Source organism: Carcharodon carcharias, chromosome 1 (genome assembly GCF_017639515.1).
Source record: "Carcharodon carcharias isolate sCarCar2 chromosome 1, sCarCar2.pri, whole genome shotgun sequence".
In the NCBI taxonomy this organism is placed as follows: domain Eukaryota; kingdom Metazoa; phylum Chordata; class Chondrichthyes; order Lamniformes; family Lamnidae; genus Carcharodon; species Carcharodon carcharias.
The window spans coordinates 46,873,218-46,892,648 of NC_054467.1; the positions used below are offsets into that span (position 1 = coordinate 46,873,218).

Consider the following 19,431-nt stretch of genomic DNA (forward strand, 5'->3'; position numbering starts at 1 on the left):
CCCGCCATATCCCCTACTCCACCATTACCATCAAGCCAGGGGATCAACCCTGGCCTGGTTCAACGAAAAGTGCAGGAGGGCATGCCAGGAGCAGCACCAGGCACTCCTAAAAATGGGGTGGTCAACCTGGTGAAGCTATAAAACAGGACTACTTGTGTGCCAACCAGCATAAACAGCAAGTGATAGGCAGAGCTAAGCGGTCTCCCAGCCAAGGGATCAGATCTAAGCTCTGCAGTCCTGCCACATCCAGCTGTGAATGGTGATGGAGAATTAAACAACTCACTGGAGGAGGAGGTGCATTTGCTTGGCAATAACCTGCTCACTGATGCCAGTTTGGGTTCTGCCAGGGCCACTCAGCTCCTGATCTCATTACAGCCTTGGTTCAAACATGGACAAAAGAGCTGAACTCCCGAGGTGAGGTGAGAATGACTGCCCTGGACATCAAGGTAGCATTTGACCGAGTGTGGCATCAAGGAGCCCGAGCAAAACTGGAGTCAATGGGAATCAGGGAGAAAACTCTCCGCTGGTTGGAGACATATCTAGCACAAAGGAAGATGGCTGTGGTTGTTGGAGGTCAGTCATCTCAGCTCTAGGACATCAATGCTGGAATTTCTCAGGGCAATGTCCTCGGCCCAACCATCTTCAGCTGCTTCATCAATGATCTTCCTTCCATCATAAGGTCAGGAGTGGGGATGTTCACTGATGATTGCACAATGTTCAGCACCATTCGCAAATTCTGAGATACTGAAGCAATCCATGCCCAATGCAGCAAGACAGGGACAATATCCAAGTAACATTCGTGCCACACAAGTGTCAGGCAATGACCATCTCCAACAAGAGAGAATCCAACTATCGCCTTCTAGCTGAACAATAGCATTGCCATCACTGAATCCCCCACCATCAGCTTCTTGGGGGTTACCACTGACTAGAAACTGAACTGGACTAGCCATATAAACTGGCTACAAGTGCAGGTCAGAGGTTTGGAATCCTGCGACGAGTAACTCACCTCTTGACTCCCCAAAGCCTGTCCACCGTCTACAAGGCACAAGTCAGGGGTGTTATGGATTACTCCCCACTTGCATGGATGAATGCAGTTCCCACATCACTCAAGAAGTTTGACACCGTCCAGGACAAAGCAGCCCACTTGATTAGCACCACATTCACAAACATTTGCTCCCTCCACCACTGATGCACAGTAGCAACAGTGTGTACCATCTACACGATGCACTGCAGGAATTCACCTAAGCTCCTTCGACAGCACCTTCCAAACCTACAGCCGCTACCATCTAGAAGGACAAGGGCAGCAGATAGATGGGAGGCAGAATTTTCTGCCTGTTGGGTGGGCCCGACCCAATCTCTGGCAGACGGGGAGCCGATCCCCACCAGCGAAGTGGGCCACACCGCCATTTTACGTGGGCGGGCCAATTAAGGCCCGCCCAGTGTGACATCCGGCGGGAAGCACTATCCGCTTCCTGCGCGGGGGGTGGATTCTCTAAAAGCACAAGTGTGTTCTTTCGCGCATGCACACGAAAGAGCGCACATCTCCCTGAGGCTAAGTGCAGCCTCAGGGACTTCGCTTCCACTTTGAAAAAGATTAAAAATAGAGAAAAAAAAAATTCCCTAACATGTCCCCCTCATGTGACAATGTCACATGAGATGGGACATGTTCATAATTTACAGATTAACTTTATTAAAATTTTTAACAACCTGCATGAAACCTCATCCCGCCTGTGGGTGAGGTTTCATGTTTTCCCTATTTGCCACTGGGGCTCCTGGCCTGCCCGCCAACCTTAAGGTTGGACAGGCAGGTCCTTTAATTGTTTAAATGATCCTATCAATGGCCTGATTTGGCCATTGACAGGTCAGTGGGCCTGCAGCTGATTTTGCTTCAGGCCCGCCTTCCTGAAAATTTAAATGGGGCCGGATAATGTCGGGGATTCCGCCTGACGTCATCCCGCGTCGGCGAGTGGGCCCCATCCTCTGCTCGCCGACGGCAAAATTCTGTGCAGGAACCCACCACCTGGAAGTCCCCCTCCAAGTCGCTCACCATCCTGATCTGGAAATATATCGCCGTTCCTTCACTGTTGCTGGGTCAAAATCCTGGAACTCTCTCCTTAACAGCACTGTGGGTGTACCTACACTACATGGACTGCAGCCGTTCAAGAAGGCAGCTCACCACCAGCTTCTCAAGGGTAACTCGGGATGAGAAATAAATGATGGCCTAGCCAGCGAAGCCCACATCCAGTGAACGAATAAAATTTTTTTCAAAAAAGGTGGCTTATACAAAGAATGCAACTTCTTTGTGTGGGACATGTTCAGATCCCATATAACTGATAAGATCAAGAGATATCTGCAAAGGAACAATGCCCAAGTTACAGTTATACCAGGGGGTCTAACATCCATAGCTCAGCCTTGGATATATGTCTCAACAAGCCATTCAAGGATCATATTTGCCCCGAAGAGAATAGATGGATGGTTAAGGTAGAAAAGACCTTCACAAAGAATGAAAATTTGTATGCTGCCTCATTTTGTTTTGTGTGGTTTCTTCATCAAACTACGAGATGCTATTAGTGCACAAAGTGTCATCTTCCAAAGATCTTTCAAAAAAACGTGGAATATTCAATTCAACGGATGGAGAGCAAGATGATGTGGAGGGTTGATTACGAAACTGAAAGTGCCATGACTGATTCAGTGAGATCCTTTGCTATGATGCCATAGCAAACTGACGCAGAATGATTTTGATGAACTCTTTGCCTCGGATGCCAAAGACAACAATCTGAAGGGTTTTAAAATGCTTTGTGCTTAAAGGTATCTTTGTAGAATTAATTCAATAAGCTGCGGCACATTATTTTAATACGAATTACCAGTGTAATTTTTTTCCCACATTTTTAAATGGCAACTGCCCACACTGGCAGGTTACATCTTATACTAGGCATATAAACTGATCTCCATTTTTGGAGGGATTTTTGGAGGGTTCAAAGGTAGACTTAAATGCTGTGCTCTGTGGTACTTATACTTGCTTCATTTCAAAAAATAAAACACAAAAACAAAAAGGAATACTGGTGTTAATTACAATAGTTTGATTTCAATGGGTTTCAACTATAAAAAAAATTTTATAATTGTAAACCATGCAGATTATGAAGCAAGGCTTTGCCCATATCTTTACGTCTGAAAAAAATGTAATGAAAAAAATTCCTGAAATCAGATTAGTTAATAAAAAATACCTGCAGGACAGAATCTTTGCTCTGGTCCATCAAACTCAGCCAAGTTCCTGTTTACTGGTATACTATCATCTAATAGCGTCAAGTGTGCTGGCTGATCATCTTCATGATTGGTTCCGCTAAGAGCCACAGAGGATAGAAGGTCAAAGCTGATTTTTCCATCTGGTTTAGGGTAATCAATGGGTGTACAATCCTTGGCTGGCTTTAACTGAGAATAATCTGCTCCTGTAATTTGATAGAAATAATTATAGACAAACACTAAATAATACAAAGTTTTATGTTGCATGTAAGTGCAAGGAGCTTGTCTCATTGAAAGTTACAACGTTGCTTCAGTGAGACAAGATCAGCTAACCTGTTCAAATTTCTGCCTGAGCATAGCTCAGAGTAGAATCAAGTAATATATTTAAGCAGCCTAATGAATCTGCTGTGACACTGAAGATTATATTGAATATCAGAATGGGACAGATGTTTGGGAGGAGGATTCAGGTGCAAGTTGAGGTCTACAGTGTGTGGATGGGAAGTCTGAAGAGGCAAACTGAGTTACAAAAAAAAATTCTATCATATGAAAGTTAAGCTCTGGAAGAGGAAAAGGTAGACCCTTTTGTAAAGCAGGCCAGGAGCTTATTAAATCAAATCCTTGTGTATCTCAAGGTATGTTTACAGTAATGTTCACTAAGTGGAGTTCTAGCTTTGTGCAAATTTCACCCCCATTAATTCTCTTGCAGCATATGATAATCCATACATCTCGCATTTAAAGGAACACTATTAATAACACTTTCAACACTGAGCAGATGTGCAGTGTCGTGGTGGCTACAATCCAAGCATTTTCTTTTCAATCAGCAGCCTGTAACTCATGCAATAGCCTTTGATGTCAATTCCCTCAAAATGATTCAAATAATGCAAGGGGCACATGGGGTGTAGATCTGAAATATTATGTTAATTAAAATATTGAAAAACATGTTTGAGAAGAATCGTTTGCTGAATTGTAGAGAAATGTTTTACAGGAACACGAGTAGGCCATTCAGCCTCGGGTCTATTCTGCCTATTAGATCATGACTGGTCTGATACTTAACTCTATTTTATTTAACATCAAAAGTATAACGAAGATAGAAAATAACTATCATTTGAAAGGATAAAATAGAGACAACATTTCAAAGATGAAGAAAGTGACTTTGGATACAAAATAAATTTACTGAAGAATCAAACGACTGTATTGAAAAGATCTCTAAATGTGCAAGTCATACAAACTAAATGTAGAAATAAGACAAGATAAATGAAGAGAGGTATTACTATATAAGTATAGAGTCCATCACAAATACCATGTGCAGTACTGGCCATTATATCGAAGGGGTGGTATTAAGGCTCATGAGAGGGCACAGGGTAGGGCAAGAAAAGGTTATATAGAAAAATGTAATATAAAAAATGTTGTGCTAATTTTTATCGTAGAATAGGAGACTTTGAGTTGACCAGATAGTCAAAGTCACAGACTGAAAGTTGATCCACACAAATTATTCTCACTGAAGCATTTGGAAGTGAATAGATAAATGATAAAGTTATTAATATTGAACTGGGCATCACTTCTTTACATGAGAAAATGTGTGGAACTTCCTGGAAAATTGGGCAGGGTGTATAATGGCCATCTGATCAGGTATCACCTGTTTGCACCCCTGCCACATTGAAAAGTTAGCCATAAAATAATGGAAAAAGTTACCAGGTAAGATCATTAACGCAGTGTATAAGTGGATCCAAAAGATAATTTTTGAGGAAAAAGGGGTTTGAGATATATGGTGAGATGGCAGAAATAAGGTCAAACGGCCCTTTCCTGGCAGAAAAGAACATTTTAAAAATCCTGATTTTGTTAATCACTCACCATCAAGATAAAGTGACAAAGTAAAATACTATAGTTACCATGCATTTTATAATATGTAGTAAAATACAAATGATTATCAAAAATTACATAAATGGAAAACTGGCTCCAGGCAGGTTGAAACAAAAAGGACTGTTTAATTACTCCTTGTTAAAGTCTACCCAGAGAAGAAGAGATCACCATGGCAAGTTTTAGAATTTGGATTTAACGTGGTGACATGAGCGACATTGGGAAAAAAAACCAAAGGGGAGTGTCAGTCAACTTGGGGTTGCACTTGACAAGCAAACACCCAGGGGTGTGGTTTAAAATTAAAGGATTTTAAAAAACCCAACCATGTAAGGGTACTGTGCTTTCTCAATACTTTGTACTAGCTCTCCACTTTCGACTTGAATGCAAGTTTACAGATTACTCCTGGAACCACTGACCTGATCTCTAAGAAAAACTATGGGCAGAATTTTATCCTCGAATGGCGTGCGGGCCCCACCAGTATGGCGGTGGGCGGGCGGGCGGCCAGCCGGCCCCCACCACTGAAACGGGGCCCGCCGCCATTTTAAGTGGCCTTAATTGGCCCACCCAGCGGCATCCCCAACAGGAAGCACTATGCGCTTCCTATTCTGGGGGGGGAGGGAATCCCCATCTGTCAAAGTGTGCTGTGTCGCACATGTGCGCGAAAGAGTGCATTGCTCCCTGAGGCAAAGTCCTGTCTCAGGGAGAATACTGACAGTGGAAAAAACTTTAAATATAGAAACATTAAGAAATTATTAACATTTCCCCCGCATGTGACAATGTCACAAGAGATGGGATATGTTAATAAAGAACACATAAACTTTATTAATTTTTTACAAAACAGACATGAAACTTCATCCCGCCAGTGGATGAAGTTTCATGAATAATCTGGAGCCCGCTGGGGCTCCTGGCCTGCCTGCCAGCCTTAAGGTTGGCTGGGCAGGTCTTTAATTACTTTAATTAGCCTGTGAATAGCCTCCTAAAAATTTAAATAGACTGGGATGACGTCGGGGATTCCTCCCGACGTCATCCAGCGTCATTTTCCCCTCAGCGACTGGGCCCCACCCCCAAATCGCCGAGGGGAAAATCCTGGCCTATGTATTACAACATAATATGTCCTTGGCAAGCCTGAGCAAAACTATTAGTTTACAAAGTTAAAACAGAAACCACTGGAAATACTCAGCAAGGTCAGGTAGCATCTGTGCGGGGAGAAACAGGGTTAATGTTTCAAGTCAATGACCCTTCATCTGGTGTTTTTATTTGTTGCTGTTAAAGTAACATGAGCTGAAGATGTTATTTAATTCTAATGTTGATTTTTTTAGTGTGAAATAACTGAATGCTTTCTTTACAAATCCATGGTTTATGCCTGAAGTTTCTTTAGGGGGAAAAAAAGCTCGTTAAATTTGTGTGGCGATAAAAAGGCATTTCCACAAATTGAAAAACATTTTCATTTTTTGGCCCTACATATTATCTTTGCAGAAATACCCGACATATTGTTCTACATATCACCTTTGTGTTTCAGTGTCCAGGGCTCCAAACCTCGAAATATCCAGTAAAATATCCCAGTATAAATCATTCCACCATAAACACCCAATGGTCCATGGCAGGAGGGTCGGATATTCCTCACAGAATAAAGTTCCTTCCAAATCCAAGAGTTTCTTATGTCCACGTCATACTCTGGCACATGAAGACCTAAGTATAGAAGAAAATTTATTTCAATTTCAGAAAAGGAAACAATTAAAAAATCTTTTGATGATTTGAGCAAAATTAACTGATGACGTGAAGGTTTGCCAACAAGAAAAACTTAACTTCTATTTATCTCTAATTTAAAAAGAGACCAAAAGTCTAAAATCTAATGGTTACATGCTCCTTTTCTACAATGTACATTGTGAAGAAGTGTTTTAAAGGAGATTTGAATCAAAAGCTATCAGATCCATACCTTGAGTCACTGGCTGGCTATTATCTTCAAGTAGCTTTTTAAATATGGCCTCTGCAGCAATCATGCCACTCTTCATTGCAGTATGTGTTCCTTTAATTTTAGGGACATTCATCAATCCTGGGCTGCAGCCAATCAGTAGTCCTCCAGGGAAGGACAGTCTAGGTATAGACTGTGGAACAATATTGCTTCAATCACTAACTTCTTAAATTATATAATAACATGATCCATACAGATCTGTGAGGGTATTCCTTCTTTCACAAAATTATTGATAATATACTGACAACCAATATTGTCCAATATACCAGCATTTCAAAAAGAGAAATAGTATCATCCTTAAGATTTTAATTGTAACCAAAATGTGCCATTTCAAATTGCTACTTTGACCTTCTCCACTATAATGGAACGCGAATGGTAACTATTTTCCAAGGATCTGGGTGGAAGGGGAAAAGAGGAAAGGTGAAAGAGTTTGAAATAGCTTATAATGATTTTATATACTCACTTCATTTAGTGATTTAAATGATTTTAATTGGAGTGAAAAAGGTAGGATTACTCATTTGTGTCAATAATCACATTGAGAACCACTGACTGCTAGCAATAACGAAGGTCAATCTCTCTAGAAAAGTATTTACATAATTTAAGTTAAGTTACACATAGTGCAGTATATCTTACGATACCTGAAAACCACCCTCATTTAAGGCACGGGCTCCATAAGCAATCCTTTTTCCCCCCTCTAAGGTTGGTGTTATTGAAGGATGATGCTTCCACCTCTGGAATTCTTTGAATGGGTTCAGATATGGATTTTGATAATCCAAACCCACCTATAGAGCAAAACAAGCACCAAAGGTAAACATCTTAAGAAATGAAAAGTTCAGGTGTAAATAAACACCCCCAAAAAATTCACATTGTAATTTACTGATAACTGATAACAGTGAAATAAACTTCACTATCTGAGGTGATCTGTTTATTCTGTATGGCTTTGAGAATAAGCACTGGGCTTTCCTATCTGGTACAAGTAAATGATGTAGGTATAATCATACAATGATTATCTTCACACACAAATGATAAATTCAGTTTTCCCTTGTGTGAAATTATGCTTCTCTGAGCCATGAATTTACCATTTATACCCATGGGGTAAATACAAATCACACTTCTGTCTGAACAAGATCAATTCAAAGGTTACACACTTAGACCTCAGGAGTGCCTGAGGGAATGGGTATATGGGTAAGAGAATTTATATGGAGGGAAAAGATTGCAAAGAATAGAAGATCAGTGAATTCAGGAAGTTGAGGGGGTATGAGAAATTAGTCAGAGATGTATTTTTCTGTAATGAGGCCATGGGAGAAGAGTGGAAATAGTCATGGATGGCAAGGACATTGTTTGCAAATGAACATACATTCTAGAGGGAAATGTTGCACAGATGGTAACTGTTGGTCTGTTGGCAAAGTCTAAGGCAGTAATGGTGGATTGGGATGTAGAGGAGCTAACAAGGTTAGCTCCCAATGAACACAAAGGTTGACAAGAGATGGCTGAACCGTGAGGACTGTTGCTCTTAACGAGGCCTGAGTGGCTATACAGACCCTTTGTAGAATGCAAGAGGCTCAGGAGATAGCTGAGGTTTACCCAAGGGGGATTCAAGACTGGAATGGCTAGGGCATAGGAAGGCAGAAAAATGGTTAAGTAAGGAGATGGGGACAGTGGGAAATAATGTATTCAAGACGGAGAAAAATGTAAGTTGGTATGACTTTCAAACGGAAGGGGAAACAGTAGGAGAAACGTGCATAAAGTAAAAGCATTGGATTGGTTTCAGAACATCAGTCAAAATAGACAGGCAAAGAGGGAATTTGATTTACATAGTCATGACAGATTGGAAACGATTTGTAAACAGAGGACCTTATCTCTTAATCCAGCTACATCGTACTGAGTGGATTAATAGGAATTTTAGTCACTAATAGACTGAAGAAAAAAATCAATTCACTAGGTCCAGATAGACAAGGGTGCTGAAAAGAAATGGATAGCAAAATCAATCACATCCAAGTCACTATCTTTAACTGACAAAAGATGGGTCTAGAGGTGGTGTAAATTGGGGGTGCAGAATCAACAGCTGCCATCCAAAAAAAGGACACAGTGATTAAAACTCTGAAATTGTTGAACTCAATGTTGAGTCTGGGTTGCTTTAAAGTGCCTAATTTAAAGAACTACCTCAAAATAAACCAAATTTACTCAAAAAGGGAAACCATTAATAACTAGAAGAAATTAAAACTTATTTCATTTTAACTTTCCCTCAGCTTACCTAGTAAATAAACCACCGTACAACTGGCAAGTACAATTATAGAAGTGTGGCAGTAATTAAGATACTTACCACAAAGCCCAAAGCCACCAATGGTTCCCCCTCATTTAAGTGATATAGGAATGACCCACCATATGTATGTTTATCGAGAGGCCATCCCACACTGTGTTCCACTCTGCCAGGTCGCCATTGATTTTCATCAATAGCCCAAATCTGCCAATAAAATGGAAGCCAGAAATGCATATTACATGATGAACACTTCTGGTTGGAGGTAAGACTTTGTGTAATAGTGAGAAAGGTAAAGTACTGTAAAAACACAAGTTAAAATGAACATATATGCAGCTAAAATTTGGAATTAACATGTCACAACTTAATTTGAGGTATAACAAACAGAGTTGACAAAGGGGAACTGGTAGATGTAATGTATTTGGATTTCCAAAAGGCATTTGATAAGGTGCCACATAAAAGATTATTGCACAAGATAGGGGCTCACCTTATTAGGGGTAATGTATCGGCATGGATTGAGGATTGGTTAACACACAGAAGACAGAGAGTCAGGATTAATAGGTCTTTTTCAGGTTGGAAAGACGTAACTAGAGGAATGCCACAAGGATCAGTCCTAGGGCTTCAATGATTTACTATATTAATGACTTAAGAGGAAGGGCAGAGTGTAATGTATCCAAATTTGCTGACGATACAAAAATAGGTGGGCGGGCATGTTGTGATGAGGACATAAGGAATCTGCAAGGGGATATAGATGGGTTGAGTGAGTGGGCAAAAATTCAGCAGATGGAACTTAATGTAGGCAAGTGTGAGGTTATACACTTTGGTAGGAAGAATCAAAAGGCACACTATTATGTAAATGGAGAGGGACTCCAAAAAAGTGCAGTACAAAGGGATCTGGGTGTTCTTGTGCATGAAACACAAAACATTAGCATGCAGGTGCAGCAAGTAATTAAGAAGGCAAATGGAATTTTGGCCTGCATTGCTAGGGGGTTGGAGTTTAAAAGTAGGGAAGTCTTGTTACAACTGTACAGGGTGTTGGTGAGGCTGCACCTGGAGTACTATGTACAGTTTTGATCCCCATATTTAAGAAAGGGTATACTGAAATTAGAGGCTGTTCAAAAGAGATTCACTAGGCTGATTCCTGGGATGAAAGGTTGACTTATCAAGGATGGCTAAACAGCTTCGGCCTTTATTCGTTAGAGTATTGAAACGTACAAGGGGCTTGACAGGGTAGATGCTGAGATGTTTCCACTAGTGGGGGAATCTTGAACTAGGGAACACAGTTACAGAATAAGGGGACACTCATTTAAAACTGAGATGCAAAGGAATTTCTTCTCTCAGCGGGTAGTGAATGTCTGGAATTCTCTACCCCAGAGAGTTGTGGAGGCTAGATCACTGAAAGTATTTAAAGAGGAGGTAGGTAGATTTTTGAAATATCAGGGAATTGAGGGCTATGAGGAGCTGGCATGAAAGAGGAGTTGAGGCCTGGGAAAGATCAGTCATGATTTTATTGAATGGCAGGGCAGGCTTGAGGGGCAGACTAGCCTATCCTGCTCTTATTTCTCATGTTCTTTTGCCATGTCCTTAATTACTATTTCCATCAAGCTGAGTATATTAAATATTAAAATAATTCCACTTCTTATGGCACTAAACCATATGCACCAAGAGAAAACCTAGGTTCAGTATTGGTTAACCCAGCCAACCAAGGTGCTACAAGTGATCTCTGCACTCCTGCACTGGGTGGAAAGTGGATGGAATTCTATTTAAATACAGGAATTGAGAACACAATATTGAAATCTAGGGTATATTGTACAGCTGCAAATCAGACACATTGCCACCCACTAAGGTAAAATACAGTGTGACGACTTCAGGTTGCCAACCCGATGTCTTCACGCCAGTCTCCGATATTACGAAATGTGCGTAGGCACCGAAATTGGAAAACTGCATACCATTTTTAAAAAATTCAATAAACGAGCAACTAACCTCATTAAACACCCAATTGACTGCAAATTTTACATTATTCTCTGCATTTCTCATTAGTGCATGGGGAAAAACATTGAGTGAGTTAACGTCAGGTTTGAAAAAGTGGTGCAAGTGCAAGTGGTAAAAGGCCTCCATTGCTACATGTAGCAGCAGAATCTTCAGGTGAAGGTGGCAGTGTTTGGATCTTATTACACTTTATCTAATCACAGTTTTTAGACTACCATAACAATTAACGAGAGAGTGAGAAGAGGGCCTAGACACAGGGTTACCCTGGGGGTTAAGTACTCTAGCATAGGAACCAGTGCATGCTGTCCTGTACGAGTATTGTGCGCTCTAGAGTAGGCTCCTCCAGTGAAGTGGAAAGGAGGAGGCAGCCAGCTGTCCTGGGACAAATGCACCTGCAGTCCAGGTAGGTGAGGGACCTGTTGCTGCACAAGGGCCTGCAGAAGAGAGACAATAACACCAGGTTATGCATGGTAGGATAAGACATTAACAGAGAGCGTAGATGAGGGTAGTGTAGTTGATGTAGTTTATATGGATTTCAGCAAAGCCTTTGACAAGGTCCCACATGGGAGACATATAAAGAAGGCAAATGCACAAAGGATACAGGGTAATTTGATAAGGTGGATTCAAAATTGGCTTAGTTGTAGGAGACAGAGGGTGATGACAGAAAGATGCTTTAGTGACTGGAATCCAGTGTCCTGGGGCGTACCACAGGGATCTGTGCTGGGTCCCCTATTATTCATCATTGATATAAACGACATAGATGACTATGTGGGGGGTAGGATTAGTAGATTTGCGGATGACACAAAGATTGACCAGGTGATTAATAGTGAGGTTGAGTGTCTTCTGCCACAGGAAGATATAGACGGGATGGTTAAATGGGCAGATAAGTGGCAGATGGAATTTAAACCTGAAAAGTGTGAGGTGATACACTTTGGAAGGAGTAATTTGACAAGGAAGTATTCAATGAACGGCATGACACTAGGAAGTTCTGAGGAACAAAGGGACCATGGCCTATGTGTCCACAGATCTCTGAAGGGGGAGGGGCATGTAAGTGGGGTGGTGAAAAAGGCATATGGGACACTTGCCTTTATCAGTTGAGGCACAGATTACAAAAGTAAGGAGGTCATGTTAGAGTGGTATAGAACCTTGGTGAGGCCACAGCTGGAGTATTATGTGCAGTTCTGGTCGCCACTTTATAGGAAGGATGTGATTGCACTGGAGGGGGTGCAGAGGAGATTCACCAGGATGTTGCCTGGGATGAAATATTTAAGTTATGAAGAGAGGTTGGATAGACTTGGGTTGTTTTTGTTGGAGCAGAGAAGACTGAGGGGCGACCTGATCGAGGTGTACAAGATTATGAGGGGCATGGACAGGGTGGATAGGGAGCAGCTGTTCCCTATAGTTGAAGGGTCAGTCACGAGGGGACATAAGTTCAAGGTGAGGGGCAGGAGGCTTAGGGGGGGATGTGAAGAAAAGCTTTTTTATCCAGAGGGTGGTGATGGTCTGGAACGCGCTGCCCGGGAGGGTGGAGGCAGGTTGCCTCACATCCTTTAAAAAGAACCTGGATGAGCACTTGGCACGTTATAACATTCAAGGCTATGGGCCAAGTGCTGGTAAATGGGATTAGGTAGATCGGTTGGTCGGTCAGGTGCTTCTCATGTGTAGGTGCAGACTCGATGGGTCTCTTCTGCATTGTGTGATTCTTTGATTCTGTGAAGAGCATTTTTTGGGAATGGTGATTGATATGATGGTGGATCTTGGGGAATGGTTATGTTGGGTGGGGGGCATGGTCACAGGAGGGGTAGGACAGTGGAAGAATGGCAAAGAATCTGTGAGAAGATCATAGTCTAACAGCATGCCAATCACTGGGAATAGTGGATAGATCCTTCAGTGAGGAATGTTGAGGATCTTTATGCCTTCCCTCATAAGCTTCTCTCACGTCTCACACAGGTCCCACCCTTAGGAGCCGAGCAGCCCCACAGACAGAAAAAGAGAACCTGTCCTAGGAAGCAGCGTCGCACCTGAGGAACTCATCAGGCACCAGCGCAGATAATCGTATCTTGGTGAGTCCATGAGTGGAGGTGTCTGAGGCAGAGGCATCCGTGGACAGTCTCACCTGGAGGGGGAGGGGAGAACAGTTGCAGTGATGCTCTGCAAGGCAGTGACGGAGGGCCCAGGAGTCACAGTTTGGGATTCAGTATTTGGACCTGCAGATGTGTGGCAATCTGGCAGAATTCCCTGAGGTACTGAGAACTCATGCATGTAAATGGAAGAGTCCATGGTGTAGATGAGTTCAGCCATGTTGCGGGAATTCCAGTGCACGAGCTCCACCAAAAGAGAGAGTGGTTAACCTCATGGGGAGCGACATGCAGCAGCAACTGGAGTGCATACCAGAGCAGTGTGATGTCCTGCACAAGTTGTATGACTCCCTCTGTAGCCTGGATCAGTCAGTTCAGAGCTTGAGCACTGACGTCTATGGAGTATGTGAGGAGCTGCACAGGGCACTCTTGCAGGTGGCTCAACCATGGCTGAAGGAGATGTCAGGAGCTCCCCAGCAACGGGCCCCTTCAAGCCAGTGGAACAGCACACCATGTACTCAGGAATTTTCAGAAGAGGATGAGAGTTCAATGCAGGTTTAGGGAACCTCACCTCCTTGGCTTTCTCAGCCTCTTTGTCAGGGAGAATATCTGTGAGCCAGCACCGATTGATGACGGTTGCCTCTGCAGAGATACAAGAAGAACAACCCCAGCTTCATAGGGTACAGTAGTACTATTACATTTATGCTATTAGGTGGTCTGTACTCACTATGGGCTGAATTTTCCCCCCATCGGGGGGAAGTTGATTGGCGGGCGGGTACGGGCGCGCTTCCTATCGGCGCCCCTGATCAGAGACATGGTGCTATTTTACATCAATTAAGGCCCGCCCAGCGTGATGTCCGCAGGAAAGCGCTATGCACTTCCTTTGCAGGCTGGGGGGATTCCTAAAATCGAGAGTGCGCTCTTTCGTGCATGCGCATGAAAGAGCACATTCATCTCCCTGAGGCTAAGTGCAGCCTCAGGGAGATCGGCTCTACATGTAAAAATGATAAAAATTGAAAAATAAAATTTCTCTTACATGTCTCCTCATGTGACAATGTCACATGAGTTGGGGCATGTCGATAATTTTTACACAATCTTTATTAAAATTTTCTAAAGCCTACTTGACACCTCCTCCCGACCGTGGATGAGGTTTCATGTTTTTTCTAGTTGCCGCCAAGGATCCTGGCCTGCCCGCCAACCTTAAGGTTGGATGGGCAGGTCCTTTAATTGCTTAACTGATCCTGTCAATGGCCTCAATTGGCCATTGACAGGTTGGCGGGCACGCAGCTAATTTTGCTGCGCTCCCGTCTTCCTGAAAATTTAAATCAGGCGCGGTGACGTCAGGAGTTCCCCCCGACATCACCGCACGTCATTTTACACTTTGGCGAGTGGGTCTCACCCCTGCTCGGCGACTTATAAAATTCAGCCCTATGAGTTTCTTATTCTTTCATATCAGCGTGGTGGATCCTTTATTATTACCTCTGTAATTTTTGTATTCAGCTTGGCATCCAGCATTTATCATAAACCTCCTTTCTCAGTTTCCTTTAAATCTCCGTTTATAGTCATCCAGGAAGTTTTAACTTCGAATGCTCTCCCTTCAGCTCCAACCCACATTCCTTCCTACAAAGTGTCTACTTTGTACCATCTTTGAAGGCCTCCCATTGTTCATTTACTGTTTTATGTGCCTATCTTTGATTCCAATTCACCTGGGCCAGATTTCTTTTTAACCCACTGGAATTAATCCTCTACCAGCTGATTTGATTTGGTCTTTCCATGCCATTTTCCACAACTACTCTAAACCTATCACAACTCTATTATGATCACTGTTTCCCCAAATGCTCTCCCATTGAAGCATGTTCCATTTACCTCATATTATATCATATTATATCAGAACTAGAGTCAGCACTGCTTCCTTCCTGTCTGAGCTAGAAATGCTCTTATCAAGAAAGTTCTCTTGTATACATTTCAGGAATTCCTCCCCCTCTTTGCTCTTTATAGTGTCATTTTCCCTGTCTATAATAGGGTAACTCTAGTTTCACCATTATCACTACTCTGCAGTTCCTGCATCTTTCTACAGTTTGCTTCTCTGTCTCCTTTCCATTATTTAGTGGCATGTAGTGTACATCCAGCAGCTTAATAGTTTCTCTATTCTAACCAAATTGATTACTTGAACCCTGAAGCTGGTGCTCCTGTTCTGCCAAATTAGCTCAACCCACATGTTGCTCCCACCACCAGCATGCCCACTGTACTTATTAACCTCCTTACAAGGACATTGGTCCCTAGCTCGGTGAAGGCACAATCTATCCATCTTGTACAGTTACCCACTGTCCCAGAACTAGTTCTAAAGCCCTAGAAATCTGAAGCCCTCTGTCATGCATCATTTCTCCAACTATGCATTAACCAGTCTCATCATATTGTCGCTATACTTACTGGCATATGGCACTGGGGCTACGTTTGAGGTCCTGCTCTTTTTCATGGTGTCTAGGTCCTGAAACTTTGGGAAAAATTGGCAAAGTGTCACTTCAAACGACGCTTCGCAGGCTTGAGTGATTCCCAAGGGGCTGACAGCATTGTGGCAAGCTGCCTGAGCTGCCTCCAGCACTGTTGATTGCACCACTACCCAAACAAAATTTCCTCCATGTTTTGCTATCTTTCCTATGAAGTTTCTTGGCATCTTTAATCACATCAGAAGCACTATGTAAATGCAAATTGCTGTTGTTGTATCCTCTACTTCGTTAATTTTAAGGTTATCTCCTTAGATCTAATTAATTACTGGTTATTTATATACTTGTTTATTTACTATTGCTCCTTGGTTTAAATTACTTTAACACCTACTTTCCCCTTGGCACTTAATTCTCACTCTCATCAAATTCTCATCATCACTCTCTTTAGCAAGCCACTCCATTTAGCAGATTTCATCCAATTCTCACCAAGCTGCAATTAAAGCTTAAAAATATTAAAAAGTGACTAAATAGTAAACACTATTGCGGAAGAATTCAGAATGCATTTACCTCTTTTAATCCTATACCATAGGTCTGCGGTTCACAGTTTTCTCTTAGTTTGAACCGTTTGTACAACTGCTTGGCGAGGTGTCCATGGCATCCCTCACTAAATATCGTCACTTTGGCATGAAGTTCCATTCCTCTTTCAAATGTGTCCTTTGTGAAAATATGAAAATAATTTCAGTTATTGGCTTTGAAATATTATAAATTGCAAGAAAAGTGGTCAGATTTCTTCAGTTCACTTAAACAAAGTTATCTACTTTATTGGCACAACCTATAAAAAACAAAGGGGTTGGGGGGGGGGGGGAAACTATCTTTTCCCTTCCAAAAATAAATGCACAAAATGTAAAAGAAGCTTAAAATTGTGTTTCAATTTATTCTGCAAATCTGTTTTGACTAGATTTTCAAAGAAACCTTACAATGCCACATCAAAAGGAGAAATAATTAGGATTTACCATGGAAAAATTGGCATGCAGTGAATGCAATTTCTAGTAACATGGGGGGGGATGTCAAAAATATCAAGTTCCAAATCATTTTTTAAAAAAATGTACTTTTTAAAATGGCCAGGACTGTCCATATTCTGCCTTCAGTCCTTCTGGATGAAAATCTAGGTCACCAGAACTATTAAGATCATACCACGAATTCCAGTAGCTACTCCACTCCTACTTGGGCCACGCTTGTTGCTGGAAGGGACTGCTGCTGCTTGTAGACCCACTCAGCTTATGAGAAAAAGAAGTGGGAAAACCAAGTACAATGGTCTGACATTTTCCAGTTGAAGTGATTGTAACGTAGATTGTTTTCTGTTACACTGGGATTTTACATCTTTTATGGTTTAATTAAAGAATTAAATTTGAATAGATATGTTTCACTTAATTAAAAAATAAATTGGTTTATTATGGGTTTGAGAGTAGTTGTACTTGACATCAGGGCAGCATTCGACAAGTTAAGGCATTGAGAAGCACTAGCTAAATTGAAATTTATGAGGGGTCAAGGGGAAAACTATCTAGTCATTGTAACGGTGGTTATGGGATGCCAATCAATGAGCACAATCATTTTCAACATCTTCATCAATGACTTCCTCTCCACCATAATATCAAGAGAGGGACAGTTCATTGACAACTCTACAGTGTTCAGTTCCATTCACAACTCCTCCAATAATGCCAGCTTACAGTTTGACCTGGGTAACATTTAGGCAGTGCTAGCTAATGATCATCTCCAACTTGATAAAACCCAAGCATCATTTTCCCACCACCCAGCTCCCCATCCCCAACACCCAACTTTCAATGGCACCACCATCAGCAAGCCCCCACCATCAATATCCTGAGAGTTATGACTTGAGTAGAACCTGAACTGGAACAGCCATATCAAAAATCTAGCTAAGAAAGCCTGGCTAATCACTCTGATGAGTGGTTTACCTCCTAATACCTCAAAAACCTCTCAACATTCCACAAACCTCAAATCAGGGGAACGTTGGAATATTCACTACTCGTCTGGGTGTGTGTAGCTGCACCACTGCTCAGGAAGCTCAACTTACTGCATAGTTAGCTACCTTTAATGCATGCATTTAAAACCAACTTTCTCATATAAAATACATTTTAAAAAAATGTTCTTGGAGTATGGCTGGTACTGTCAAAACACCATTCTTTTGTTGCCTGTCATTAGTTGCCCTGAGAAGATGGTGGGGGTGGTGGCCCACTTGAACCACTGCAGTCCAGGACTGCAATTGATATGCACTTCTGTAATTGGACTTAGTTTTCATCCCGGCCACCAATGCTGAATTCTCATTGCAGCAGGTTCTGTTTACTGGATGCATTGCACTGCAGGTGGTGGTGGCACAGTGGTATTGGCACTGGACTAGTATTCCAGAGACCCAGGGTAGATGGTGAAATTTGCATTCAATAAAAATCTAGAATTAAAGGTCTGATGAAGGCCCAAAAACCATTGCCGATTGTAATTAAAATCCATCTAGTTCATTAATGTCCTTTAGGGAAGGAAATCTGCCATCCTTACCTGGTCTGGCCTACATGTGACCACAGACCCACAGCAATGTGGTTGACTCTTAAATGCCCTCTGAACAAGGGCAATAAATGCTGGCCTAGCCAGCGATGCCTGCGTCCCATGAATGAATAAAAAAAAACTCACCATGAATACTTCAACAGCATTTCTCAAACACACGTCTACCTCCAAGATGAACAAGAGCAATAAGATCATGTGAATAGCATCACCTCCAAGTTAGATATCATTCATAATTAGTTATCACCATCAAGTTACAAATAATAGTGACTTGGGTCAAAAATGTTGGAATTGTCTAACCAACACCACCAGCACAAGGACTGCAGTGGGTTCAAATAGATCACCATCACTACCTTCTTAGGGCAACTAATGACAGGCAATAAGGAAAATAGTGCTTTGACTGCACCCACCTTATTCTAAGAACAATGTTTTAAAAAAATTAGTTGCATGCGATTAAATAAAACTTTTGAAAAGAAACAACGTTTATATTCACAAAAATCTATAAAATAAAACATATTCATCCTTTGATCAGTAGCATTAATAGGTATACAATTTGAAACCTACCTTTGGTGATCCATCTTTATGAATACCAACATCATTGGTAGAAATCCCTTTAACACTCCCATCTTCATGAAACAGAATCTGGATTGTTTTTAAAAAGAATGGAACTCTTTAGCAGCACAATGATTTTAAATCAGCAGAACATAAAACGGTTGAAAATGATACAAGCGTGTGAGTATTTCTTAACAGGTATTAATCTGATCAATCTTCTTTGCCTCCACCTATCACTGGCCCCCTATCCAGCTCTACCTGTCCCACCCCCTCAACCAGCTTATATTTCACCTGATTTCTATATTTCCTTAGTTCTGATAGTCATACGGACTCAAAATGTTAACTGTATTCCTCTCCGCAGATGCTGTTAGACTTGCTGAGTTTTTCCAGCTATTTTTGTTTTTGTTTAATCTGATCAGCATTTGAATTTTTTTGGCAAGCAGAATGCAGACTCTTCATGGATCAGGAAAT

The 19,431-nt window shown here is 41.8% G+C and overlaps 1 protein-coding gene across 4 annotated transcripts in view; it reads right to left on the reverse strand.

The window, feature by feature from the left end:
* The window catches only part of etfdh (electron transfer flavoprotein dehydrogenase), a 62,956-nt gene that overhangs the window by 9,337 nt on the left and 34,188 nt on the right, over positions 1–19,431 (reverse strand). For all 4 annotated transcript variants that reach the window (XM_041191518.1, XM_041191538.1, XM_041191528.1 and 1 more), the window contains 7 exons: positions 18,973–19,050; positions 16,405–16,551; positions 9,393–9,533; positions 7,708–7,851; positions 7,034–7,202; positions 6,604–6,786; positions 3,225–3,446 (listed from right to left, as the gene is read on the reverse strand). In XM_041191518.1, the coding sequence (XP_041047452.1) occupies positions 3,225–3,446; positions 6,604–6,786; positions 7,034–7,202; positions 7,708–7,851; positions 9,393–9,533; positions 16,405–16,551; positions 18,973–19,050 (1,084 nt within the window). The remainder of the gene's footprint in view (positions 1–3,224; positions 3,447–6,603; positions 6,787–7,033; positions 7,203–7,707; positions 7,852–9,392; positions 9,534–16,404; positions 16,552–18,972; positions 19,051–19,431) is intronic.